The sequence below is a fragment of the Fundulus heteroclitus genome, unplaced genomic scaffold (genome assembly GCF_011125445.2).
Source record: "Fundulus heteroclitus isolate FHET01 unplaced genomic scaffold, MU-UCD_Fhet_4.1 scaffold_48, whole genome shotgun sequence".
In the NCBI taxonomy this organism is placed as follows: Eukaryota; Metazoa; Chordata; class Actinopteri; order Cyprinodontiformes; family Fundulidae; genus Fundulus; species Fundulus heteroclitus.
The window spans coordinates 2023204-2050752 of record NW_023396901.1 but is presented as its reverse complement, the minus strand read 5'-3'; the positions used below and the strand labels follow the sequence as shown (position 1 = coordinate 2050752).

At 39.5% G+C, this 27549-nt stretch overlaps 2 protein-coding genes across 4 annotated transcripts; both read right to left on the bottom strand.

Annotated features, from left to right (window-relative positions):
* Positions 1–276: 276 nt before the first annotated feature.
* ypel3 (yippee-like 3) lies at positions 277–6803 on the bottom strand. Its single transcript, XM_012882294.3, has 5 exons — positions 6430–6803; positions 4937–5055; positions 4736–4779; positions 4099–4207; positions 277–1507 (listed from the first exon to the last, which is right to left on the bottom strand). Exons 2-5 carry the CDS (start codon positions 5051–5053, stop codon positions 1418–1420), a joined length of 360 nt encoding a protein of 119 aa, XP_012737748.1. The 5' UTR covers positions 5054–5055; positions 6430–6803; the 3' UTR covers positions 277–1417.
* Positions 6804–10518: 3715 nt separating this feature from the next.
* On the bottom strand, positions 10519–23948 carry gdpd3a (glycerophosphodiester phosphodiesterase domain containing 3a). 3 transcript variants are annotated; one of them, XM_036132205.1, is made up of 11 exons: positions 23709–23939; positions 23341–23407; positions 21656–21698; positions 18400–18535; positions 16157–16202; positions 15912–16030; positions 14401–14490; positions 14043–14176; positions 13773–13832; positions 11674–11725; positions 10519–11344 (listed from the first exon to the last, which is right to left on the bottom strand). In XM_036132205.1, the coding sequence occupies exons 3-11, from the start codon at positions 21670–21672 to the stop codon at positions 11216–11218; spliced, it is 783 nt and encodes a 260-aa protein (XP_035988098.1). In that variant the 5' UTR covers positions 21673–21698; positions 23341–23407; positions 23709–23939; the 3' UTR covers positions 10519–11215. The 3 variants fall into 3 exon arrangements, with proteins under 3 accessions (XP_035988098.1, XP_035988094.1, XP_035988097.1); XM_036132201.1 differs by having other exon boundaries at positions 23341–23943; XM_036132204.1 differs by lacking the exon at positions 14401–14490 and having other exon boundaries at positions 23341–23948.
* Positions 23949–27549: the final 3601 nt, after the last annotated feature.

Genomic DNA, 27549 nt, shown 5'->3' with positions numbered 1-27549 from the left:
ATAAAAACACATGCAGTTTGTGCTTTTAATGTATCAAAACGCCTTTTGCAAGGCACAAACGATGTATTTTGCACATTATGAAACATTTCTTACTATACCGTGCTTCCTTTACAGTACTTTCCAGATAATTTATGAGAAAATAAGTACCTAGAATGCAAATTATCCCCAGAATATGAGGCAATGATGTCTCAGTCAGCGCCTGTAATATTAGTCTACATGATGTGTGCTGTGACTACAAAAGTATGCGGGGCAACAAAAGACAACTCCAGCAGAAAGTGTACAGAGAATCTGTATTTTAATGAAAGACCAGGTTAAAATAAAAACCACTTTAATGAAAGCAGACATTTAAAAATCACCATAAATATGCTACATCTATCCTAACCACAATTTGCATTAACACAGTGAAGCCGATGTGTCGATAGGGACTGCTCAGTGTTAGGTAATGCGCAAAACGTATACAGGATATAGGTCTCGTTAGCATTAAACGGGAGTAAAGCTATCTCAAGTGTGCAGTGAAAAAAATAAAAATAAAAATATTCTGGAGGTAAATCAGTTCCAGACTAATGCTTCACAACACCATCCAGCTTAAGATGCCTCACTGCAAACGCGCGCGCACACATACACAACGTTACACCTGTGAACAGAAGACTCGCTACAGACGGAGAAATTCTTGCAGATTTCTGTTGGCTTGAATATTACTAACTCAATATCCCGACTGCCTTATTATTGGCTTTAAAAATAATAAAAAAAATAACATGAATTAATAATATAATAAAAAAAAATAAAGAGCTCGCCTGCTGCTCTATGTATTCCCATATCCTCCCTGTATATTTAACTCAAAGGTCAACCATTGAAACAAGCCTTGGTAATGAAATCCGTTTAGGCAATATCCATCAAAAGCTGCACCTTAAACTCAAAGGAAAGAAACAAAACAAAAAAAAAAAATCCAAATAACAATCAAGCTCCTTAGCTTTGATTGGCCTTGTGGCTTTAAACGCCACACGGTTTAGCGATCGCTGTAAAAAGTTGGATCTTTCGTGCGTTAAAAGGCTTTAAAAAATAATAATAAATCCACCCCACACCCGGTACCCGTGTAACTACACCACTCACTCACTCTCTCTCTCTCCACACGCGCACAAGCCGTACACTTGAATCAGTCCCCAGAATCACTAATCGTCGGGATGAAGGTCTCGGTAAGTGTGTTGGTGAAAGAAACGTGAGGAATAGACGAAGGGTAAGGCATCACATGCTATTCTTAGCGAAGCTGCATGAAGTAAAAGTGTGGCACAGCAGTGGCTCCAAGGCGAGATGAGGACGATATACTTGAACCCTTTCGCGTCGAGGGGATGCGACTTCTTTTTTTTTCTCCCCCCTCCTCCTCTTAAAAAGTCATGAAGAAACATGGCCGTTGTCTTTTTCAATCCCAGCCGTTGTCCTTAATCATATGGGACAGCTCGATGATGTACTTCCCCTCTTTGTACTTCTGGCTCAGTTCGAAGGCCTGCTCCTGCAGAGGGAAGACACAAAGCTTTAATCAAGAGAGTGCTCTTTTTTTTTTTTTTTTCCCCCCCCTCTTCTTTTTATTAAACCGGTCCGACTCTTTTCCAGCTGGTCAGAAAGTCTTATATCATGCTCTGTAGAATCCAGGCACGGCCCAGCAACCGGTCCCGTGGGAAACTAAGGCTTTAAAAGCTGTAGATGCTAATCCTGTTCAGAAACACTTTACTATACTGGGTAAAATCGACCTTCCATCCTGAAAGTTGTCAATGCATTATGTATTCAGAAAAAGGAGGTAAAAAAAAAGGCTCCAGGCCTGTAAAACCTTGATAATCCCTAGTCAGACTTTTGGTTCTGCTCTCACCCCCCCTCTGTCCCTCAGGTTCTGGGGGTTTCGCCTCATCTATTGGTTATCCCACATGTCAATCATTCTGATGTGCTCACGTGCATATATATATATATATATATATATATATATATATATATATATATATATATATATATATATATATATATATATATATATATATATATATATATATATATAGAGAGAGAGAGAGAGAGAGAGAGAGAGAGAGACCACTAAGAATGTAAATGAGACATTTACATTCCTATTTCCTTTTTTGTATTTTTTTTTGGTATTCTTTTGATCCATTGTAGATATGAAGATTCACTGTATATAACTGAATGCAGATTCCCTACTTTGCACCTTCTTGTATGAGCCGATGTGACGAGTGAATTTCTCCATTGTGAGATCAATAAAGACTATCTTATCTTATCTTATCTTAACGCCAACGTGTGAACACGTTCCCTGTTGGTTTCCGCTTGCAGGCTGCACATGGGCACTTCTAGTGTTTATTATCTGGTTAGCTTAGCGGTTAGCCGTTCATTGTGTTTCCGCTGTTCTCCCCCGTAGACTCTGAACATGGCTGAGAGACGCAAGAAGTGAACCGCGTTCATGTTTATGAGAAGAAGAGGAATGCTCTGTCTTCTGTAACCCCCAGTCGGTCGAGGCAGATGACCGTTCATACTGAGCCCGGTTCTGCTGGAGGTTTTCCTTCCCGTTAATGGGGAGTTTTTCTTCCCACTGTCGCTTCATGCTTGCTCAGTATGAGGGATTGCTGCAAAGCCATGGACAATGCAGACAACTCTCCCTGTAGCTCTACGCTTCTCCAGGAGTGAATGCTGCTTGTCGTGACTGTGGTCAATCAACTGGTTTCCTTATATAGGAACATTTTTGACCAATCTGTATAATCTGACCAATCAGTATAATATGATTTAATTTGACTTTGTAAAGTGCCTTGAGATGACATGTTTCATGATTTGGTGCTATATAAATAAAATTGAACTGAAAATTTAGGACATTCCCCTTTAGAGCAGGTAAGACGGTCTGGCGCATGAGCAGTTGTTCAAAAAGGGAAACTTCTGAAACATAAAAATAAATTGTCGAGCCTAACTTTAAGTTGGGCTTTCGAAACGGTTAAAACTGACGTCAGGGAGGTTTTAAGATAAGAGGCCAAACATTTAAAGGGCAACGCGTCACACCGCTGAGAACATCTGAAGCACTCCAGGTTCTGCTTGCTTCGGTTGTGGTCGGTGTTCACGACTTGACAAAGAAGAGACTGGACCAAAATGGCTTCTGTGAGAGAGCTCCAGGAGGACGACCCCACGAGACGTTTGGGAAAATATTCTGCGGACTAACAAGACACAAGTGGGACTTTTTGTACAGATAACTGTTGCCAATTTGTTTTAAATAAAACCAATTAGATAATGCTATGCAGGCGCATTTTTGTTTTAAACCCAAAGCTATGATATTCAGAATCTCATACCAGCCCAGGCCCCTTAAAGTCTAATGTATATCATTGTGTACCTCAGTAACGGCCATTATTCTCTACGGGAGGCGGAGATAATCTATTGCTTAAAATGTATATTTTTTTCTTAATGTGAGTCGCTTTTAAAAATCAGAAGAAAAATTAAAAAAATCCCCGTTTGTGTCTTTTTGGGATTTTATTACGTTTCAAATGACCTGCAGAGTTTTAAAGCACAACGTTTACAGCAAACAGAGGTACTCTGTCACAGGAAACAAATACTGGCCCACCCAGTTTTTGTTTTACTTAACAGCATTACCATTGCAAAACACATAGGAAGCAACTGGCATGCATTGGGGGCATTATGAGAGGAAATCCACATAAAAAAAACAAACAACTCCAGCAAGCTTTTTTTTTTTTTTTTAGCCAGGGCTGCTGTGTCAGTTTAGATTAAAAGCATATTCCTGCGTTAGAACGGCCTAGTCAAAGTGCAGACATGAATCCTACTGAGAACCCGCGGGAAGGCTTGAAACTGAAGTTCAGACGCTCTCAGTCTAATCTGCCATGCATCCTTTACCCTTCACTCCACAATCATGCACTACTTTGTGTCAGTTCATAACCGGAAAATCCACATATAGTACAACAGCGAACGAGGGACGAAATGAGCAAGATGTATGAATACTTCATTTGCTATGTGCTTGAACATGAAAACAGTGAGAAACATATTTTATTTTTTGTAATTATTGAGCAAATCCACAGAGAGCTGCTGGAGGCGCAGTAAAGAGTTACTTACATATTTCCAGCCCAGAGTGGTGTGACAGTTTTCACAGTAAATGTCGGCCACTGCGTGGAGTCCCGTAAGCAGCAGCCTCTCCTCGGCGGGACCACAGCCCACGTTGACCCTAAAAATGAACAGCAGGGTCACCGATCAGCTGTTTTTACTATAAAGCTTTCTCTCCCTCCACAGTACAGAAGTGGCTTCCTACCACAGCGGCTGTCACATATTTTTGTTAGAAACATTTATAGAACAAGAAGCAACAAGGGTATTTCTTTTAAAAAAACAAAACTATTATCAAGATTTCAACATGTCTGCTGTTTAATGGCCTCCCTCCTGTTGCTGTGCATTGCTGACCCACTTACACAAAATTAAGCAATTACCAGAGTAAAGTGACCCAACTTTGAGGTCTAATCTGCAGAAAAATAATCTAATCATCTGCAGACGGCGTGGTTTGCATAAACACTTTCGATATCAGCAGTGTGTTTGGATGGAAAAAAAAGAACATTTCAGAAACTCGTGCTTTGGAAATAGATCAGAGATTGCCAAGTGGTTCAAAGAGGACATTTGAGGAAGTGGAAAAAAACAACACAACAACTCATGATTAAATAAAGAAATCTGTTATGAAACTTGCGGCCGTCTCCAGAATACTCACACTGAGTTAAAGAGGTATGCTCGTCCCTGGCTGCCTTGAAATGACTGAAACAAAAAAAGAAAACAAGCCCCCCTCACTTTCATGAATTCATTCGTGTCTTGTATATTTTACTATTTTTAATACATGTGAGAAGCGTAAAGCAGCATGCAACGCGTAGCACCCGAAATAAGCATTCCAAGAAAGGCTTGGCAGCATGTTTACCTTTGAGATAAGATCGTCGTGGTTTGCCAGATGGGCGCGGCAGTGCACGCAGCTGTAGCGGCGGTGGCAGGAGTCCAGGTAAGCCTGGAAAGTCTTGGCTTTTGTCAGCTTCACCATGTCTGCACAGGGGAAAAGGAAGGGAGCACATGGTGCATTACTGTATACGGTAATCCAGGCAAACCTGCTTTGGATTTCATTAGGTTGAACAGAAATTCAGGTCAGGCCACGGTTTAAACACAAACTGATTTTGTTGGTACTGCACGCAGCTTTCTAAATCAGAGAGAGTTCAACTTCTGGGAGTGGAGAAAGTTGGTTATGGTCTGATCTAGAGATGCACCTATTAGGGTTTTCATGGTTGATACTCATTTGAGGTCTTGGCGACTGACTCCTAATTTTTGTTCTAAAAACTAAAAAAACACACGAGAAAAAAAAAAAAAAAAAACTCTTTGGTAGTTTGTAGTTTTGCATACAGAAGAAAACGAAGAAGTTCCAAAAAGTATTGCAATGCTTATCAACGTATATGTCTCCAACCTACATCTGATTTTTGTTGTTGTTTTGTTTTAAAACTGACTTAATGTAACAGATTTTCGTTACCATTTGTCATTTTGGACCGATGAGAGAAAAAATACAAAAAAAAAATTTTGGAAATTAACTGGTGCATCTCTAATCTAATCATTTGATTTATGATCCTTAAATTCCTTACATTTTCTATTCAACTCAAAACTACTGCAGTGCAGTTTAGGGACTTTGTGTCCTTAAAATTGACAAATAATCAAAAACAATGTCCAGCTCAGAAAACCTGCCTGATCGGTGCAGATTTATATCTGACCTAGACTAGAGCTGTTCCTGGTCCAAGTTGATTTACAGTTTTCTCCATAGTTTCGGCTGCCGACTTTAACCGATCCCAATTTTTGTTTTGTTTAAGAGCACAACAGTGAAAATAGAAGGGAAAAAAAATGGTAGTAGTTTTAGATCAAACGCATTGAAACGTGTATCTGCCATGATCGGCTCACCTCTAATGCTAAATTTAGACCGTCTGAGCCCTCACAATCTGAACTGAAGTCTGGTAAAACGCCAAATGTTGCAAGCGACATTTCAATCTAAACAAACCCCCTGCCGTCTCGTTCTCACTTAAAAAACCAACGACACAGTTTCTCTTTGAGGAAGTAAACACGCGATCAGCAACACTCGGGTCCAATTAGCAGCCAGTCGCGCGATCCTGTACCACAAAAGACGAAGCAGGAAAAGACGCGGTTCGAGCGTGCCTTCCTTCCTGTTTCAAAACTATTTGCATAACCCGTGTTTGGCTCCAGCTTTTTAAGCCGATTTTCGGCGTGCAGGGCCGTTTTCGCGCCGACAATCGTCCACGCGAGCTCCTAAAAACGGGCCACGACAAAAAACGTTACAAAGGACATCACTAGTAGCATGCTAGCTGCGCTAAGTTGGTCCTAAAAACAAAGACGGATGAAGCGTTTCCCTCCGTTACCACTCACCTGCTAAAACCGAAGTTGTGCAAAGAATATACAGCGGCCTACGATGGCTGACAGCTTAATAACAGAAGGAAGAAGGCAGACAATGTAGACCGTGGAGTCCAGCGTTTAGCTCGGCGCTACAGCCCTCCACGCGCTGACCGTTGGAAAAAAATAACCCTCAGCTCTGATTGTTTTTGTTGTAACGGAGCCCACGTTTCCGTGTTTTTTTTTTTTCTTTTTTTCTTCCCGCCTCAGAAATGAAGGTCCTGTCGCAGCCTTTTCCCAAAACGGGAGCTGGAGTGGGGGGGGGGAGAGACCTGACAATGCTGGCAGGGTTACAAACCAGAAGACTAGCGCGTTCCCCTGCGGAACAAAAATGCAGTTTGTTTATGGAAGCACGCAGACGGAGGAAGGGTGAAGGGTGCAAAACAAACCCCCGTCGACCAATCACAGCTCCCGAATGACGTCCCAGAATGTGGGTCAACCAATCAGCGCCGGCTTCGCAGGAGCCTTTTATGGCTATCAATAGGCTTGCTTTTTGATCCAGTTTCATAAATGTTGAGTTGTCTTCAGCGATGGGAAGTCCGATTCTTCTCCGGGATTCAGATGTTGTGGCTCCGCCGACGAGAAAGAGTCCGAAATTTCTAGTTCCACACTTAGGACTTGCACTAACTTTATAAGCGAGGCGAGTTTTAATTTACAGACGTTGTTCAAAGTAATCATGATTAACTTTATATAACTATTTTATTTAATGTTACAGTTAAGATCAAAATATTCATACCACAGGGGGATTTAGATGTAAAATAATTTTTATTCAACCAAGAGGTTTGTTTTTAATTGGAGGATGCCTTTAATTGGTGATAATAAAACAAGCTAAACAGAAAATATATTTAGAAAATATATACCTTTTTAATCAAACGTCTTAAATTATGCATGCTCTTCAAAAATAATTAAGTTGTTTGCATGTTTGCGCTGTTATTTTGAAGATTAATCATTGGTGATAGGCTCCAAATCTATTTGAATGGAAGGCCTCCATGCCATCACCCTCCATAGATTCTCTCTAAGATTTATGTTGGGACGCATGCAGGGCAATGGACAATGTTAATATTACTTCCAGTCAGAAGAAACAAAATAAAAAATAAATTTAAACCTACGTATATCCACCAGTTGTGATAAGACTTTTGGCTCTTTGTGTTAAATCAAACTAAAAATCACAATACAATTTCAAGCCATCACAGTCGACTTTATTTGGCCATGATTGTGTTCAAAATCAAGCTATCTGACTTTGGTTACAGAGCTCACACTGTACAGACATTTGATATACAACATAAAAACATTTTTTTATGATGAGAAAAGAAAATCAATCACCCTCACATACCAATATGCAAATCAGTAGGCAACTTGGGGTTAAGTCCCTTGCTCAGTAGTGCATCAACATGGGACAGGGGGAAGCCGTGACAGCCATATTGGATACTAAATTTGGTGGCTGCTTGTGAGCTCCAAGTTTCCTAGTTGGAATTCCGACTTAAGGTGTCCCTCCTTGTATTTGCGCTGCAAAAAGGGAACAAAAAGAAGATACAATTTATTTGAAATGTGTCTATTTTTCCTTAATTTTAACAGCTAAATAAGACCATTTACCAATGAAATTTGTCTTTCTACCCCTAAAATAAGACAATTAGATATCCTGCACTTGAGATAAGATGATGGAGATGAATTGATTCTATTTTAAGTGCAGAAATCTTGTTCCGTTGGCAAATAGTCTTATTTACCTGCTGAAAACAAAGAAAAATACACTAATTTCAAGAAATTCTTTACTTACTTTTAGTTCCTTTATTTGCAGTGTTGAACTGCAAAATTGGAAAAAAACACTTTTAAATACAAAATAAAACACACAAGTATGCACCCTGAAGTCAGCATGATGATTAGGAAGGTTAGAAATCACTGAGTAGCTCTGAGGCCAATACATATTCGGCTACCCCATTTAAAGACAAATACTGTTAGCAATACTTTGTTGATCTGCATTGCTAACGACCAGTAGCGGTGAAACAATTAAATCCCACCACTTTTCCAACTTCTAACTATGGTTTATGGTCTTTGTGTTCAGAAGCTGATTTTTTTTAAGTTACTAGTTGGATATGCGACAAGAATGGCCCAACCATCAATACAAACTGACAATTAATTTCTTAGTGCTTTATTCATTCCAGCATTTGTAATGGTGTGTTATGCTACAGACAGTTGTATGTGTGCAGCGGACTTTACAAAGTACCAGCTTCCTGGAAACGTTGTTAGCCATTTTCTATTTTGGTGGCTGATGTGGCTTCGGAAATTTCCTCCTCAGGAGGATTTCTTTAACGTCAAACTTAGAAATTCAGTTTTCTGACAACAAATTGAAGAGACAAGAAAAAAATTTAAAGGCAGCTTTAAACTAGATCTCCATATTAATTTGAACAATCTCAACAATTTGGCATGAACAGAGCATAGCTAGCTCTCTTCGCTGCTTGCCAGTTTTGACTATTGAAAGACACGATATTGCCTAAAAAGAAGAAATCGAGGCGGTTTATTTTGGTTTTTGTGACCGCTTTCAAACCCATTTGAAAAGTTCTTCCCAAAATCTACCAAGAAGTTTACCTTTTATAGATTGTCAGTTATAACATCCTTCCTTTGCGAGCTTTAGGGTTATTTTACTCTCAAATCTGAGCTAAATAAATGATTGTCTATTATTGATGAACTTATAGAGTCAAACACCAGGTTTCAGCACGTCATGTAGTTTCTGTTGTTCTGCTGACCACCAGTTGAAAACCTGGACATGTGACATGACAAACAGAGATGGCTACGAAGAACATTAACAGAAAAAAAAACCCAGCCTTATTCCTAGAAATACATCAAATGACATTTCATAGACACATTCACGGATTCAAATCTTTTCTCTTTGGAACTAATGTAACGAAGAGCTAGATTTGCTTTATGTCGTTTTAACTCTGTTGTCACACTACTCAGCAGACAGTTCAGACAAATCCAGCCGTTGTTTCGCCCGCAGGCTGATTGATTATCATCGCTGCAGTGTGGCCGGACTTTGGCCCCGGCTGCCAGGGAAAAACAGGGACGCAGATGAGAGTCATTGCACACGTTAACTATTAGGTAGAATAAATGGATCAAATCCACATGTACAGCATCATAACAACAGTACCCTGCATGTGTGTGGCGGTGCATTTCCAGTTCAATGCAAAAGTATTTACGCCCTTACACGGTTTAACTTATTTTTTCCAATCACAACCACTGACTTTAGCAGGGGGGGTTTTGTACAAGGAATTAATGTGATAGAATGACACAAAGTAGTTGTGAAGGAAAAGGAAACAAAGTGCGGCGTGGATTCTAATTTGGCCCGTATGTGATACTGCTAAATAAAATCCACTGCAATCAATTGCTTAAAACAGTCAGCTAATTAGTGAATATTGTCTACCTGTGTGTAACTTAATCTCAGAAGCAATCCAGCTGTTCTGTGAAGGCTGCAGAGTTTTATTAGGGAACAGAACAAATGACAGCATGAAGACCCAGTAACACAGCAGACAGGTCAGGCAGAAAATAGTGGAGAAGTTCAAGGCAGGCTTATACAGACGTGGGCATCTTTGCTCAGAAAAACACGTATCTCTCTACGTAGTTTTACTTTCCCTGTAGTAATATTACTTTGAAGCAGGTCTACTCTTGTTTGAGAGTTATTTGCAGCTACTCTACCGCCTCCGGTAACTTTTCTGAATAAAGAACAAGAACGTTTTATTCAAAAATGCATCAGACAGTTTGTGCTAAAATGAGACTTCTTGTTGGTACACTTGCTTCATTGTTCTGAAGTTATTTTCTTTTTGCTGAGCCCTTTGGCTCTCAAGTGAATGTCGGTAAATGGTGTATTTTGTCACTTGAAGTACTTTGCACTGGTGTAACGTGTTACCTGCTGAATTTTTTTTTTTTTTTTTTTAGGCTTTTTGTTGGGGGAAATATTATTTACAAAAGTTTCTTTTTTCCTAAATTTACTGTGATCATTTTGTTTATTCTTACCCCTTTTCATTTCATTCTTTAAAAAAAAAGCAGAATTTGCACATAATGTTTTATTTCTATTGGTCTGATTACATCATTTTGTACAAATTAAATCAGATCTCAAGTTTTCTTTACTTGAGTAATTTTCCAAATGGCTACTTTTAGCTTTTAAGAATGGTAAAACAATAAAACTACACAAATCCAGTAGTGAAACAGACAAGATAAAACTCCAATAAACCGACTGAAGTTAGTGGTTCTAATGTGAATAAATGTGAAGCGGTTCAAAGGATAAGAACTTTAGCAAGGCAGATTAAAGCGCTGCTAAAATGTACCTATAACCACCTTTCTCAGGCATTCCGTCTGCCTTCTTATTTCTAACAACACAAAAGACGCACTTAAACCAATCAATAGTGTCAGAAAATAACCAGTCAAAACAAAGCCGTGTTTGTTCTGGGTCTTATCGCGGCTGGTCAGGTGACAGGCCGCTGCTGGTGAAACATTCACTCAATAACCGTCTCTCTCCATACTGACCCGACTATTTCCATACAGTAGATGTGATCACAGTGTCAGCAGTGATTGAGGGTTCTGCGTGATGAACGGCCCGATTGAAACCTTTCATTCTATGTATCTGCTCGCTCTTCAGCGACACAACTTTCTGCTAATCCTGTCAGGGCTGCACTAGTAAGGATCCCTCCCTCTGCCCGTCTGGTAACGTCTGTTTTGAAGTCCTTAGGTGCTCCCGCGGTTCTTTTCTGGTGCTGCCGGGACGCTGCCGGGCTCAGTCCTGTCTCCTGTAGGCGCGCATGTAGTTGGAGAGCAGAGCTGGATAGTCAGTCATGACTCCTGTGGCCCCCAGTTCAAACGCCGCCTGAATGTCCTCCTCTCTGTTGCAAACAAATAAATGCACCTGCAGTGGCAGACAGACAGACCATTGAGACAAACAGTGTGGATGAATAGCTGATCACACATTATTATACTCTCATATACATCTCGGTCACGTATGGTGTATAGAGTGGAAGTATATTATTATCAAATCAATTTTGGTCCAAGCTGGTCCAATGAAGGAAGTTTGAAGAAGGCAGGTTCCTGCCGCTTGTCTGTAAATAGTCGGACGAGCGCTAGAAAAGAGTAATCGCTCAGGAAACACTGAGGCGCGTCACACGGGTTCATATTTTGTCATCCAAAAACACACGTCCAAGCTGCACAACCGTACGTTGACAAACCGTAAAGCGGTACCTGTATTCCACGGGCGGCGAGGTGTTTAAAAAGGCTTCTTCTCATCGTTATCCTGAAAACATTCAAAAGAGAAACACATTCAGGAATTAAACGGGTAAAAAAAAACAAAAAAAAACTAGGACAGCTTGTGTGTTTCTCTGCCATGTTTTAACGTATGTATACTTAATATTCATTTTAACAATTGAGAAATTCAAGTAATATCAAACAATTGAATGAAATAAAAAACAAACAAATACCATTGTTTGTAAAACGTATTTATAAAATAGTTTTCGTTGAGGAAAATCATTAGGACACCCCTAATTCCCACTTGAAAGGGTTAATGTTACACATGTATGTATCACGTCTGGTGGTTCCCCAGCATTTTGAGTGATAGTTGCTCTGTTTGAGCCTGAGAAAGCTCTCGCTCTTGTTGATGTGGCTCTAAACATCAGAAACAGACTGATTAACTTTCATGGACAGCGAGCACGTCGGGAAACCTTTGCTCTCATAAAGACCAGACTGAAGTTTGCTGAGAAAGTACGTAGACCAGGACCTCTGCTATAATGTTGTCAAAGCAGGTCAGTGTAAAACTGAATTGTTTAGACACCAAAACAGAATATATGTTTGATGTAAACCTAATACAGCATTCCAGGAAATGCATATGATTGGTTAATGAGGAGGAAGTGTCAGGGGGATGTTTAGGGATGTTTTGACACTGGTACGGGGACAAGAGGAGTCTAACTGAAGTTATTTCAGCCAGAGGAGGGAAGTCTGCCTATTAGGAGTTAGGGTGTCCCAAGTTTTCCCTCAGACATACACATTCTTGTTGATTTATTTTTTATTAATGCGGGAAATAAGGTTAAGTTTGGGTGTTTAGCTCTTGTTAAATCACTTTCTTTGTCAAAGATAAAGAATGCTCAAATTTTTTGCATCTTAATCCATAAACGTGCACATTGAATGTACAGTCCCCAGGTAAAATGTACAAAACGCCTTAAAATAAAAGTATTACAATAAATTGACTTTTTTTATTGCAGTAGCATCATCAAAAGAAGAAGAGGAGGAAAAAGTCAACCTTTAGTTTAAGTACTTTATCCAGGAGAAGAAGAAGAAGAATCACACAATAAGAAAAAGTGCAATCAGTGCCGCTCTTTCAAACAGTAAAAAAAACTTCTTATTCTCCTTTAACATTTCACATGAGTGGAGCAAATAGAGACAGGATCTTTGACCATCTTTGCACAATCACTCTGGATCAATCAGACTCCTTGCTTCAGCTCTCCCCAAAGTTTCCCTATAGGACTTAGAAGCGACAAAGCCATGCAAGAAGTTAACTTTATTTCTTGGGAACCATTTCTGTGTTCATTCGGCCGCTTTGGTTTCATTTTTGCATTATCATGCTAAAAAAATAAATAAAAAATAATCAGTTTTTGGCCATTTTCTGTTTAACATACTGTATGTTCATCGTTTGTTTCGCCCCAGACTCACCTGGAATGCTGTTGCCTAAGATCTCAAGCTTGATCTCATCTGACCAGAGCACATGCTTCCTGTTATTGTCCAAGTTGAGCTCGGCATACTGCACATGTCTGCGCTGGGGTTGGTAGGGCAGAAAATCATTTCCACTGCTTTCCCTCTAAGCCTAACCTTAGCGTGGTTGCTAATTTCTTGTAGCTGTTTCTAACATTTTAAAGCTCAGCGCATACAGTATCTGCCTTACTTACTTAACTGGCATCATTTATTGTATTTACCATTTTGGAAAATGGATACGTAAACACACTGTGTACTACGTGTGAATAAAAATGCTTCAGTTACACTTATTTTAAAGAAATTGTAAGTTGAGAAATAAAAAAAATATTTCTCAACTTGGGACCCCCCCTTTTCATTAGAAACGTTCTTAAATTAAAGATTGGATCAATCCAGCATTTTTTTCTCTGTGTGTAATTATGATACTAAACTGGATTTTTCTATTTAAAGCTTTATACACATATTTGCCAGGGTTTCCACCTTAATTTTCACACAACTAACTTTGAGCTTGCGAAAGGTGTTATTCCATATTTCCAGTCGGGCCATTGACAGTTTTTTTTTATTTTTATATTACACAGTAGATTCTCAAAAATGTCACTTACATGTCTATTAAAGAAACGACCAGTCTTTTCTTTAAGATGTTCTCCTTAGGGATGTAGGTCCTATCAGTGCACAACAAGAAAGAAGACAAAAGACAGGTCTGTAAGGTAACACCATATATTAAACATAAAGTGAAAAACGAGTAAAAAAATTAAATAAAATGCTCCACAGGGGCAGAGATCATAATAAGGTGTCAGCACCTTGAGCACAGAGCTTAGACTTTCTAACCAGAACAAGGTATTTTACAGGGTAAACCGGCTCTGCAAACAAACCTGTTGATGATGCGCGGCAGGTAGAACTGCAGCAGGCTCTCACCCAGGGGGACAAAGGGCAGCAGGCCAGTGTAGAAGAGGAGCAGGAGCAGGAGGCCGCGCTGCATTGAGAAGCTGTAGGGCATAGCGCTGTTCTGCATGGAAACACAGACAGGGGGTTTTAACAGATGGAGAACGACAGACAGCAGGGGGAAAAAAAAGAAAGAAAGCACACGCTAAAACGTCACAGAAGCATTTAACATTTGAGTTTCCACCATCACTGCAGCAAAGCCGCTTTTACAGCAGGTGAAATGGTGCTGAAGGTCTTTCTTTATCGCGCCATGAATGCAACTCTGTCTCCCCCAGCTGCTCAACGTACGATACTGCGGCACTTGGTCAGGATGGTGGAGTCCACGGAGGCCCACACGGTGATGGCCTCCCTGTTGTAGCGTCTGACCATGTCTGACACCTGCGGGCACACAAGGGACATTTGGCCGTCTGTGGATCTGTAAGCGTGACCAAAAAGCACAGACTTTCCACGCTGCGCAGCCTCCGTCCAGACAGGACATAAAGCCACATTGCTACCCTGAACGTCAGCATAGGACCTAAATTAACTAAACGCAACCAAGTTCCAGACTGAAATTCTGCACTTTGTCACATATTTATCTGTTGCATGGGAGAGAAAAACAAAAAGTAACTAGTTGTTGTGAAGCGAAAGGAAACACGGCGGGTGATCATGCTGTGGGAAATGCTTTTCTTACAGTCATTAGAGACAGATCATGATGAAACATCTGATGTAGGGGGAAAAAATCATACGTAGAATTACATTTTTAAAATCAACATCCCCTTTATTCTACACTGGAGTGCTAATCACCGTCTGTTAGAACGAGTCGCTTTGAAGCCACCAGCCGCCATATTGGTACTCCCTATTTTCCCCCAGTAACTAGGGAATATGTGCGCGACAGCATCGAATAACGAGGATTTTCTAATGTTCAGGGGGGGCTTAACACTTTTAAAATGTCAAATGCCATATACTTTTATGTTATGTTCTAAAACTATCAAGTACTGAGAAAGTCATGTGCTGAAATATTTTGCATTTTATTTATTTAAATACATATATATAACATTTATAAATATATAAATAACAATATACAAAAACATATATTTACATATATGTATACATCTATATACATATATACATATACGCATACTTATATATACATATATATATATTTAATATGAATAACATGTAAAATATTTCAGCACCTAATTTCCTAGTAGTTGATAGTGTTAGTACATTCACTGACTGTAGAATTACCTATGAAACGTTTTCACTCAGCCAGAAAACTGCTTGTTATTGCAACCAAATCCTATGGGGTTCTGTGAGAGTAGGGAGTAGCAAGATGGCGGCCAGTGGCTTCAGTTTTTCGGCAAAATCAGCACTCCAGTGTATTATATAGCTCAGTGTCGGATACCCCTGAATAAAATCTAGCTCAAACAATTACCTTTAGAAGTCACCTTACCTCTTCTGTATGCATACTTTTATATGTACAGAAATAATAATAAAGACTTGTGTAATCCCCGTTCCCAAAGTCAATTAACCACCCAACATTTTTTGCCGATCATTAAATCCCAACGTAAACATTACCGTATTTTCCGGACCAATAAGGCGCACCGGATTACAAGACGCACCATACGTTTTTAAGAAAAATGAAGGATTTTAAGTGTGCCTTATAGTCCGAAAAATACGGTAAAACCTATGCAAGTGGAAAAAATTGCTACAATCAATATTCCCGCCGTTCATTACTGATTTTGTCCTGCATATTTGGGGAAATGTAGGCAAGATGAGGCTGTTTATACGTCCGCCATCTTGTTCTGGAGGTTCTGTACCTCTTGCATCAGCTGCCGGTTGTTCTCCTTGATCTCGATGCTGATGGGGATCTGAGGGAACTTCCTGAACACATCCTCCAGAAGAGCAATCTTCCTATCCGTGCCGGTGCTGTAGTGGCCTGGAAGGTGGGGAGGGCGTGAAGAGTCAGCGGGTCTTAAGCAAACAAACACCATGTGACCAATTCCTTGGCTAAAAATACTTTCATTAATGATTGATCGTCAAGAATAAAAGAGAAGGAACTGGCCTGCGTAGAACGTCACCTCCAGTGTCTCCTCATACAGAGGCAGATCCTGAAACAATAAAAAAATATCTTGGGTTTTAATAGCAGGAATATTAATGTTCATTATGCTAGAATGTTGTCACATATGTGGAGATATTGGTTGCAGGCTCAGTTGCCTTCCAGCTCTGTTAGTGCTTGCGACATACCAGGATGTAAACATTTACCTGAATGTGATCCAGCACTTGAGCAAACACTCAGACACAAGCTCAATTTCTCAAGACAAAAAAAAAAATACAAAGAGTGCAAGTTCACCTGGGCGTTTTTTTTTTTTTTTTTTTTTGCTTTTTGAGCTTTAAGATTTTCTAGCTCAGAGATGCATTTATGAAATTCACCAAGTGATTACCCTGAGACCTTAAATAAAGTCCGACAACGGGCTCTTTCAGATTCTACCCTGCACAACTGTCAGGTCATCACTCATCTCTTTATAGCCAGACCTTTATGCCGTCTTTTAAAGTTAACTTGATCAGTATTTTCTCAGGCGTTTCCTTGGACTTTGGCTGCTTTTTTCACTCATTTGCAGTCCTGAACCTGAGACTTTTCAAATGTTCGTTCTTTAATCTGAATCCCTTTTAACTTGTTCTTATTTCTGAATCTTACCATAACACCAAAGATAACTCAGCTTCACACATAAACGGTTCTTGGCACTACTGAGGTGATTTACAAGGAGCAATTAGCTTAGAACATGTGATGATCGGCTGAAGTAGGACGGCTCGCTGGCATTCTAAAAGAGTTTCAATGTTCGTCTGACGCTTATGTTTTCCCTTCATTCCTGTAGCTTCTACTTTCGACCCCCAATTTTTTAAATTTTTTTAATATATTTTTTAAAGAAATGATGTCAGTGTGAGACTTTCAAACCCATGAGGACTTCACAATCTGCTAAGCAAGGTGGTGGCAGCATCATGATGTGGGGTGTTATTACTGGCAGTGGTGCTATGGGGGTAACAGGCAAATATCATTGTTTATTTATGCTTTTATTTTGCTTTTATAAACCATAATTTGGCGATAAGAAGTTTTCATCCAGTGACAATAGCAATAAACTGGAACTAGTATGTGTCGCTCCTTTTTTAAATGATTTGTTTCACTATTTATTGCCTTAGAGGTTTAATAATGGCTGGAATTACAAATCAAACTATGATTGGATGCAATTATTGTGTACTGTTTGCAGCAAAGTACTCAGCTTGATAATATTTCGGGGTTTTTTGTGTATATGAGGCTCTGACTGTAAGTATTGATAGATTTATACCCAGAAAGATCATTTTTATTGTCATTGCAATGATATTTTGATGAGGAATTAGGTCTATTTCACCCATCTGTTCTTTGCACAGCGTTCTTTCATGGCCTTGTACAGCGTAGAATGAGGTGAAACAGCAGGAAAGTCCAAAGAGCAACCATGAAAACCCTCCATAAAGCCTGAAAAACTAACTGTGAAGTGTGGGTTTTCAAAATGCTTGCAGAGTCTAGTTTACGTCAACTTAAGCGACTTCTTTAGTTTAGTCAGTGAGGAGAATCAGAACGTTTTTTCAAAGTGAAAATCAGTATTTTTACAAAGCTGATTGATGTGAAACACGAATAACACAATCACGCTCATCTCTCTACGTCATACGTGTTTTATGGTGAACTCCTGCGTTTTCCATGCATCCAAATACTCGCCGTAAAGCAGCGGTGTCCAAACTTTTCATCTTTTGGGCCAAAACTGTTAAATCGAAAACGCTTGAGGGCCAAAAAATGAATGAAAATAAATAACATAACCAACAATACTGACCCTGCCAAACAAAATATGAACGTTTTAAGAAAATATATGAAGCTGTATTTAGCATATTTTATTAAATGAATTCCAGTCAGATTTTAATGGGCCAAAGTCTGCGTTTGAGTAAAAGTCGGCCTTTTTACTATGAAATTAAAGCAAATGTAAACAGTGTGCTCACTAAAAGACAAATGTTATGTGTTGTGCCGAACATTCAATTAAACATTCAATTGTAAGATTTTAACTTGTCAGTAATAAATCTACCCTAATTAAGAATAAAAAGTTTCCATCTGCAAAAAGCCACCAGCGCTGATGGGCCAAATCCTTCTTGAAATTTAGTTGGAGGGCCGCACAAAGTCAATACAGGGGCAACACTTTGGACACCCCTGCTGTAAAGCATTCTAACACTAGTGTTTAGGTTGCCGTTGTAAATAGAGAGAAGCGGTGCCTTGCCCTGTCTTACCTCCAGATTGAGTGAGGAGATGGTGACGTCGCGGCCCGTCTGCCTGAGCAGGTTTTCGTCGTGAGAAACCACAACGTGTCCATCCTGTGTCAAGTGACAGTCCATCTCCAGCATCTCTGTGCCCTCTTCTACTGCACTGATAACAAAAAAGAAAAGGCCCTGTGAGGAGGCACGAGTCAGCTGTTTGCTGCAAAGTCGGGTCTGATCTGAGGCCTAACCCTGCCTAAAGTCTACACACCACAATTTGCCCCTTCTGCCAGAAAGCCTGGAACAAATAATTAGTCGAGGCCCATCAGGGCTGACCTACGCTTGACTTGTACAGGTTGAGGGTCAGAGCCGCTAATGTCTCTGCAGACCCCACACATCCTGCACACAAACTGTGGACTTTTATCCTCAGGTCGGGGCTGCAGAGCACTATTTGCAAATAAGCAGCCGCCGCGGAGACAGTTTCTTCCCCCAGGCTGTCTCCCTGATGATCACAGTGAACACGTCACAGCCCGACTAGTCAGCTGCACTACTGTGAAACAAAATGAGTATATATTCGATCTACAAGCTCCTTTTTTCTGAAAAGATACTGTTTATATGTTTATACCCAATGTCTGCTTATTGTGAGCTCTGTAACCAAAATCAGATTCCTTAATTGTGCGTAATCCAGCCAATAAAGATGATTATTATTCAGGGGAGACCATGACCAGATTGGTACTTATAGGGACGAACAGAAGTTTAGACACACTCATTATCAGCATTAACATCGTAATAAAACTTTTTCTATATCACTAACAAGCCTTTGTCCATCCAGAAGTCAGATTTTAAAACTTGAAACACAATTAGTGCAGCATCAGTTGGCAATGGTCATAGATAAGTCATTTTCACACAATATGTAGTCAGCAAACACAACCCTAAAAATTAACAGACAAGTTATACCCAAAACTAAAAACTGTAGACTATTCCTGACTCATTTACAGACGCTTAACCACCAGAATAGAAAATTCAATGTTTTAAGCCTTAAATACTGTATAAAAACCTTTACGGCTGCAAAAACATCAGCTGAAAAATAAAAATATCAAATACAATTTGACTTATTTTCGTAGTGCCAAATCGCTACAATAGTCTCCTCAAGGCCACACTTTACAAGACAAATAGATCCAATCACAGAAATATATATAATCAGATGAGTCAAGTACAATCTAACCGTGTAGACAGATGCATTTCTATTTGATCCTAATTGTAATAAAATGTAGTCAAATTTAGTTTATAATGGCTGTAGACAAAATGATTTTTTTTTTTTTTTAAATCAGCTAATTGGACAGAGTCATTGACTTTGCAGCAATCCTTCACTCCGTTCCACCATGTGTAGACAGCAGGAGGGAGCCCCTGCCCATCAACAGGCAGGAAGAACATAAAAGTGGTTCTTTTGGGGATTGATGTGGTTCAGTGTAGGAAAACAGAAAACAGGGGGGGAAACATAATGTCTCAAGAAGGGAGAGGAGGTGTTGGCTGAAGGAGATTCAAGCCGGGATGAGAAGGTGTAAGAATGTGTGGTGGTGGAGAGTCTCCGATAATCACGGGTCCACACGTCCCACTCTAATGCTCCTGATACCGGCCCTGAGGTCGTCACTGCAGAAGACTGCCAGAGATGGAGCTAAAGCCCCAGCAGGTTTATATGCAGCGCTTCACCTTACGTGATATTAGATGCAGTGTTGATGCAAACAAGCAGCCCAACACTGATGATTGCAGAGAGTAGAGAACTGCGTCTGCTTTTTTCCCCATCATGTATTCAGGGCCGCCCCAAGCCTCCATGGGGCCCTAAGCAAAATGTGATTTTGGGGTCAATATATGGGGCCAACCCCGGGAAGCAATGGAGTCAAAGATAAAGCTACACAAATACAAACACGTTAGTATGGTTTGTTATTTTTAAGACATAAATTTATCTCGTTTTTAACTAGCTAATTTGCCATTACCAGCTTGGCTACACAAATCTCTTTTATAAACATCAGCCTACCAAGCAAGCCAAGATTGAAACATATCCTTTATCTCGACATTTTTACTCCGCTTCCTCTTTCTTCCTTTTTTCTTTTCTTTGTTCTTTTTTGTGAAATTGTGGCATCTAACCACCTGTGTTTTAGATGTGCGGTGTATACGCATGTCTGGAGGCGGGAGCCGGCGTACACTTATTTATCTTTTTTTTTTTTTTGTATTGGCAGGAGGCACCGGTGCAACAAAGCTTTAGTTACAGAGGCAGTAAGAATAACTAGGCAGCACTCTGTTGAAATTGTGTTTATGCACGATATTTTTGATCATATATCACCATTTAAACATGGGAAAAAATAACTTTTTTTGATTGCTCTTGGGAGCCCCCTAGTGGCCTTGGGGCCCTAAGCCAGCGCCTAGTTCGCTTATGCCTTGGGCTGGCTCTGCATGTAGTATTTTGAGATTTGGAGCCCTCTTGTTCATCTCATGGATACTTATCAGTCGTTTTTGTCCAACTGTATCTCTTACTAGACGGTAAAGGAAAAGCTGATTTGATGCAGGCATACAACCCCACTATGATAAATGTGATGTACTCTATGGCCAAATAATACCAATTTGTCGTTTGCTGAATGGTATATATAAAAAAAAGGAAAAATATCAGGTAGTTTAAGTAACATCAGCAGTCGTAGCGTTTTGAAGGTTGGTGCCCTTTGGCTGACTGTATGGGCCTTGTGAATTTAAAACACTCACTATTGTTTGTCAAAGTGTGATTTTATGTTAAGTCTCATTATTACAAGGAAGATGTGGCGAGAGACTGTGAGTTATGCCAGATGCTTGATGACAGTAACAGAAAAGTCTGCACTGCAAAAAGGGAACTAAAAGTATGCTAAATTTTCTTGAAATTAGTGTATTTTCCTTGATTTGCGCATGTAATTAATACTATTTGTCAATGGAATAAGATGTCTGCACTTAAAATAAGAACAGTTCATCATCATCTTCTTTCAAGTGCAGAATATCTAATTATCTTATTTTAGGGGTAAAAATACTCATTTTACTGGCAAATAGTCATATTTAGCTGCTCAAATCAAGGAAAAATACATTAATTTCAAGAATATTTTACTTTTAATTCCATTTTTGCAGTGTGCAGTTTTTTTTTTTTTACTTACTACGGGCATTTAACCTTGATTTAGTGAGGGTGTATGCATGTATTTGAACCTGTGCCTTTTCCTGTTTCAGTGGAGTTCAGTCTTCTTTTATAACTTGATAAATGTAGCAGTATACTCACTGTGTGAATGCCTCCATGGTGCTTTCTATCCTCTCGCCTGATCCTGAAAACAATCAGAGAAGCCAGAACCAAATCTGAGCTACAGCACAGCTGATATAGAACTAAATAAAATTCTGATTTACGGACCTTAAATACCTGGTAAATACAAAAATAAGCATTGCTTCATCTGTGGTCACACCTTTCAGATAGCTAAACCACAACAGCTCCTGCCTTTGATCACAGGTCATACTACGAAAGTCAAAGTAAATCTTGGGCTAAACTGCAAAGTTACGCGCAAACAGAACTAGTACATCTAAAAAGAATTTAACATTGTGCAATATTTTTTGCCAGTCATTTCAAAAACTAAAATGGATATTTTATAGGGAATCATTACACAGAGTAAAATATCTCAGGCTTTTACTTCTTGTAATTTTGATGATTACAGGTAATTTTGGCTTACAGGTAAAGAAAACACAAAATTAATTGAATAGACCAATTAAAAAATGACGTTTTGAGCACAAATGCCAGGCTTCTGAAAAGCATGTCAATTTCTATGCCCCCAATACCTGGCTGGGCCTCCTCTTGCATGAATTACTGTAAAGATGCGCCGTGACAGAGACGCGATCAGCCTGTGGCGTTGCGTCGGTGTTCAGGAAGCCCAGATTGCTTTGATAGCTGCCTTCAGGTCATCCGCCTTCTTGGGTCTGGTGTCTCTCATCTTCCTCTTGATGATAACTCAGAGATTTTCTATGGGTTCAGCTCAGGCCAATGTGCAGACCACTTAACCACAATACACCCATCATTCTCTGACCGCCATCTGGAGTTTGATGCTCAGAGGAGGAGTGGGCCATCTAGCTGGCTGCTGGCGGAGCCCCTGGAGGCTTCTGCACTGTGGATGCTGGGTAATATCCTGGGCCACACTCTCACAAACACCTCTATAGAGATAAACCTAGCTTTGGCTGTATTTTTCAGTGATGTTATCAAAGGTGATGGATGTTTGTACCTGTGATACTTATTGGTTGGTTTTGCTGTTCTTTTTATATCCCTTTCTGCAGGTGTAGAAGCAGACTCAGAGGATGTTATCGTGCTCTTTTTTTCCTCTGCTCTGTTTTACTCCACTTTAATGTTTTTGCCTCACCTCTCTCGCTTCCTTTCTCTCTCGTTTACCCGTTTCTGTGTCCATTGAATTTGAAATAATCCCAAAATAATATTTAATAACGCTTTTTTTGCACGAGTATCAAGCGGCGCACTGTGGCGAAATCAGTAACGCTGCACTTGTTCAAAGTAAATCTGCTGGGCTCTCTTTGGCATTAAGGAAGCAATTCTGAATGCTACACTGCCAGACATGACACGTAAAAGAGAAATGCTAAATTTAATTTCATCGGAAAACAGGACAATGGGCCATTAATTGCACTTTTCCACTATATTCTATTTTTTTTTTAGATGTACTAGTAATTTGTGCACAAGTTCCATGGCTGTAAAGACACTTTCAGTAGCTGTGAACTGATCACAATGGTTTCAACCTACTATTATGAGAAAACATGTTTTGAAAATCTACCAATAGCAAACATTTTAGGATTTTAATCTATTTTCTTCCCCTCGCTCCTCCTCAGATAAGCAGCTGTGATCTCTGTACCTCACAGCTGGATCAAGGCTCTCTCTCTCTCTCTCTTACTGGCAGCCCTCCAGAGTCGCCACCTTCTTACCTCCTCGGTGTGAAATGTGAGTGCAGTAGAAAGCCGTCTTCTTCCTCCGGTGGAGACGGTGGGGGTTCTTGAGCAGATATTGCGAGATCAGTACATATAGTCCCAAAGGGGGGAGGACTAAGAACAGAAACATGCTCATCCTTTCAAGCACATCCAGTAAGTCTCTGAAAGTTCTCACAGTTTTTTTAGCAAAAAAAAATTTTTAAAAAATAAATCTTATGTAGCAAATAACTGTTCTGGAGCTGTCAGCTCTTGTCGCGTTACTGATGAGAAACGAAAGCTTATCGGAGGACGGGCACGGATGCCTGTTGAGAAAGAAGGAAAAAAAAAACTGGACAGACTGGTAAGACTGATGAAACATGTCCCACCTTCTCTCCCACAAGTTTATGAAAGTTTGCTCTGATTTCAGATCAACGCTGCAGCAGACCAGAGCTGTAAACACGAGTTAATGAAACACCGGCTCGTAAGCCATTGGCCTCGCCTCTGTCGATGGCAACGCTCGTCCCTCTATCAAACTATGTGCGGCTGGGAGGGGAAGGGCGCTGTGTGTCATGCCTTTCTGAGGCACTCTTTCCAGGTTTGCTTTTGTTCTGCTTCACCATTGACACACCGCCGTTATAATCATATTAAATCTGCCTTAGGATGACCTCATCCTGCATAACTGCTGAGGTTATCTGAGGGGTGGGAGGACTACTAGGAGGACTACTAGGAATATTCAGCAGGTTTCTTCGTGTGCTTTTGTCTAAATGACGCTTGGGGAGACGTGGGCATTCAGAAACAGTGACATGTTTGCATCACTAAAAAAAACAACCTCTATATCAACTACAAAGTCAGCATCTAGCCGTATATTGTTCAGCTTCAATGCGACAAACAATGCAGCGGTGCAACGACTACAGAGTGCAGTCAAATGCTGCATTAACCCTGGTGACAGCCAGAACACAGGAAGCTATTCACTGAATATCCAGCATTGTCTCATATCCGCAGCCTCATGCTTTTGACATTTGGCTGTCCATTTTTTTTTTAAAAGCGTGCAGCTTTAAAAAAAAATAAAAAAATGGTGTAGCGTTCACACTTGAGGTATGTTTGAGTGGGAGCCGCCTTGCTGAGACATGCTGCGAATGAAGCAGAACCGCCAGAAGGGGAAGGTAGCAGCTTTTACAAGGACACGTACATTCCCACGACTCAAAGTTCACCACTGAGGGAGGGTTCACAAGGAAATTTGATACGGATCTGCTACGTTTGGGCATGTGTGATATATATATATATATATATTTTTTAAAGAAAACCACATTTGGGATATGAGGCGTCTCACTTGAGCAGGTGGCGAGACCAAATTAGCTTTCTGTGGATGGGAAGAGAGAATCATTCAGCCTTGTTCAATCAGGAAAAATAAATAAATAAAAGACATAAAATGATTTAGACATTTAATTAGCTCGAGGGCTCAAGACATTTTTTTTTTAATTTTCAGCTTTGGGATATGGCAGCTGCATGATAATTTGGTCTGTTATCCAGACCACACAGAACACAAAGGTGACTCTTTCCCCCTTTTTTGCATTTGTTCTCCATTCTGTTGTGTTTTTGTGCGCTCACGTCACTCTATGTGTTGGTTATCTGGATCATAGGGCAGGGTGCTTGCTCTTTTTCCAAATTAAAATTCCAGACTTTTTTAAAACTGATATTTTTTTCCCCAAGACCTTAACTTTATGTACTTGTATACTTGTGTACCTACTGCCTACTTCATTGGTTGAGATTGTACAAACTGTTTATTAGAAATGTTAATTTTTATAGGCTAGTATTCAATGAACAAATGCATTATTCACAGTAAATTATGCTTTTACTGATGAAAACGTTTCAAAACATGAAAATCACAAGTACATGAATTTCACATCAAACAAGTGTTTGATTCCATTAGGCTAATACAGTACGTGACCAGTTAGTAAAATTATAGTTTTATAGCCTACCTTCCTATTTCTCATTTCACAATGCCTTTGAGCATACTGTAAAATTCTACCATACATTTTTTCCCATACTTTATTAAGACTTTCACTCAAAATTCAAGACTTTTCAAGGTCTGGAAAACAGTGTTTCAAAATTCCATACTTAAGACTTTCAAGACTGGCGCAAGAGCCCTGTATGGCGACATCGAGCTTAACTGCATTTAAGACGAAAAAAACAAAACAAAAAAAAAAAAAAAACATGTCAATCTTGCTGCCTCACACAGACTGTATGCTGTTGGACAGATCGGGGCTTCATGTGATGCTTTTTGAACTCTTTCAGGCTACGCCACGTTATCAGGCCGCCTCTATTTCAGTGATTCTTGATTCTACAGATCTGGCAGTAAATTGTCCCGGGTGAGCATGGTGAGATTGACATTTTCCTTTTTATTTTAATGTTATTTATTTTTAGTAAATTCAAATTTTAAAATTATCAGGTCATCTCTGATCTGAAATTATATATATATATATATATATATATATATATATATATATATATATATATATATATATATATATATATATATATGTCTCTCTTGTAAGCAAAGCAATACGACAATAAGGAAAGTGTAGTAGTAGCAGCCCTTTTTTCAGCCAGCTGACACTGTGCAGCAAAAGGTTTTTGTGGGCTACCATGTTTTGCTCTGTTAAGCCAGAGAAAATTAAATTTCAAGAAAGCTAAGTTAGGTTTTTTTGTCTTCAGGGACATTATTCCTCACTTTGATCAATATAGCTAGTCTAACTATTGCCATCATGCAGGTTTTACAAATGCACAAGGTTTTATTGCGTGAAAACATTTCAGTCTGTTTATCGCTGCTTTTGGATGGGCCTATGTTGTAGCTTGTTTGACGAGCTTTAGCTAAAAAATGAGTGAACTCTAAGAATCTTACATCTGGACTAAAAATGGAAAGTCTGTTCATGCCAGGAATCACAGTCAACACTGGGGGCTGAGCACCCCTAAAGGTCAGATCCTAGAATCGCCCCTGCTCTGAATCAGTCATTATTTTTAGGGATGCTTGAGCACCCTTAAAATGGCCTAAATACACCACTGAGTCGGACTCAAAAGCAAAAAGAGAAGAAATAGGGGGCAAATACTTCTGTCACAGCCCTTTGAGCCAGCATGTGGAAGTTTGAACATTTGTGGATTAGAAAAAAAAAAAAAAAACATCTTGAAATTCAACTAATAAATTCAATAAATAAGTATTTTGTTATTCCACCCTGAAGGCAGAACAGCACAATGAGTGGATGTAAACCTCTGATTGTAGGTCTGGTTAACATAACGCCGTTCTGAAGGCTTACTGCCCCCTGCTGTTGTCTTTGAGACCTCCAAGCTTCACAGCTTTTGCTGCAAAAACAATAAAAAAGACAAAACGCACACCAATATGAACAAAATGGGGGTCATGACACAGGCTTAACAGCTTGATGAAATTTTTATTCAATTACATTTATATAATTCTGTTTCTGTTAATCATTTAATTAATAATACCCATAGAATATACAGTCTATAACTCTCAATAACTCATATCTCCTTGACAATCTCAGTAAAACGTCTGAAAATAAATCCTTACACGATCTGGTCGGGCAAATTAAAAGACAAAAACTAATATGCTTCGGACACTTCCAATAATAATAATAATAATAATAATAATAATAATAATAATAATAATAATAATAATAATAATAATAATAATAATAATAATAATAATCGTAACAATCACGGCAATAAGAGAAAACACACACACACAACTATCTCCCTTTTATGTAAAAAAAAAAAAAAAGCATATCACCAATAAAATAGCATTAATAATAAGACCAACCATTTAAAAACATCTGCAAACAGGCTTTAAAGACAGGCAGGCCTTTAAACTCGTCGATGCAGTGAGACTATAGCCTCACACAGGAGGACGCAGCCCTCGGGAAAGCCAGAGGATGTGTGGAGGAGTGTCACAAGGACTGTTCTTTCATTAATACGAAGGAAGAGGTTTGGTCAGGTGGTAAATTAGAGAGAGAAAATGCATTTTTTTTTGTTATTAAAATAAAAAAAGCTTAGAGGCCTGTGTGTGCAAGAATATGTCTGGGAGATTGAAAACGCACAGAGGGGGAAATGACCCAAACAGACAAAGAGGATTCTTGGCTTCACGGTGCAGATACACAAACAGTCTTTACACAGAACGAACGTTTTTGCCAAAACACGCAGCAATCCGAACATAAAAGC

What these genes read in the sequence shown, in the direction of transcription:
- ypel3 (XM_012882294.3), bottom strand. Translation starts at nt 5,053, where the DNA reads ATGGTGAAGCTGACAAAAGCCAAGACTTTCCAGGCTTACCTGGACTCC. An exon ending in ACGACGATCTTATCTCAAAG is followed by an intron (nt 4,780 to 4,936) that starts GTAAACATGCTG and finishes TTTTTGTTTCAG; the next exon opens with TCATTTCAAGGCAGCCAGGG. An exon ending in CCACTCTGGGCTGGAAATAT is followed by an intron (nt 1,508 to 4,098) that starts GTAAGTAACTCT and finishes TTCCCTCTGCAG; the next exon opens with GAGCAGGCCTTCGAACTGAG.
- gdpd3a (XM_036132201.1), bottom strand. Translation starts at nt 23,479, where the DNA reads ATGAGCATGTTTCTGTTCTTAGTCCTCCCCCCTTTGGGACTATATGTA. An exon ending in CTGCCGCGCATCATCAACAG is followed by an intron (nt 13,833 to 14,042) that starts GTTTGTTTGCAG and finishes GTGCACTGATAG; the next exon opens with GACCTACATCCCTAAGGAGA. An exon ending in GTCGTTTCTTTAATAGACAT is followed by an intron (nt 11,726 to 13,772) that starts GTAAGTGACATT and finishes GAATGTTTTCAG; the next exon opens with GATAACGATGAGAAGAAGCC.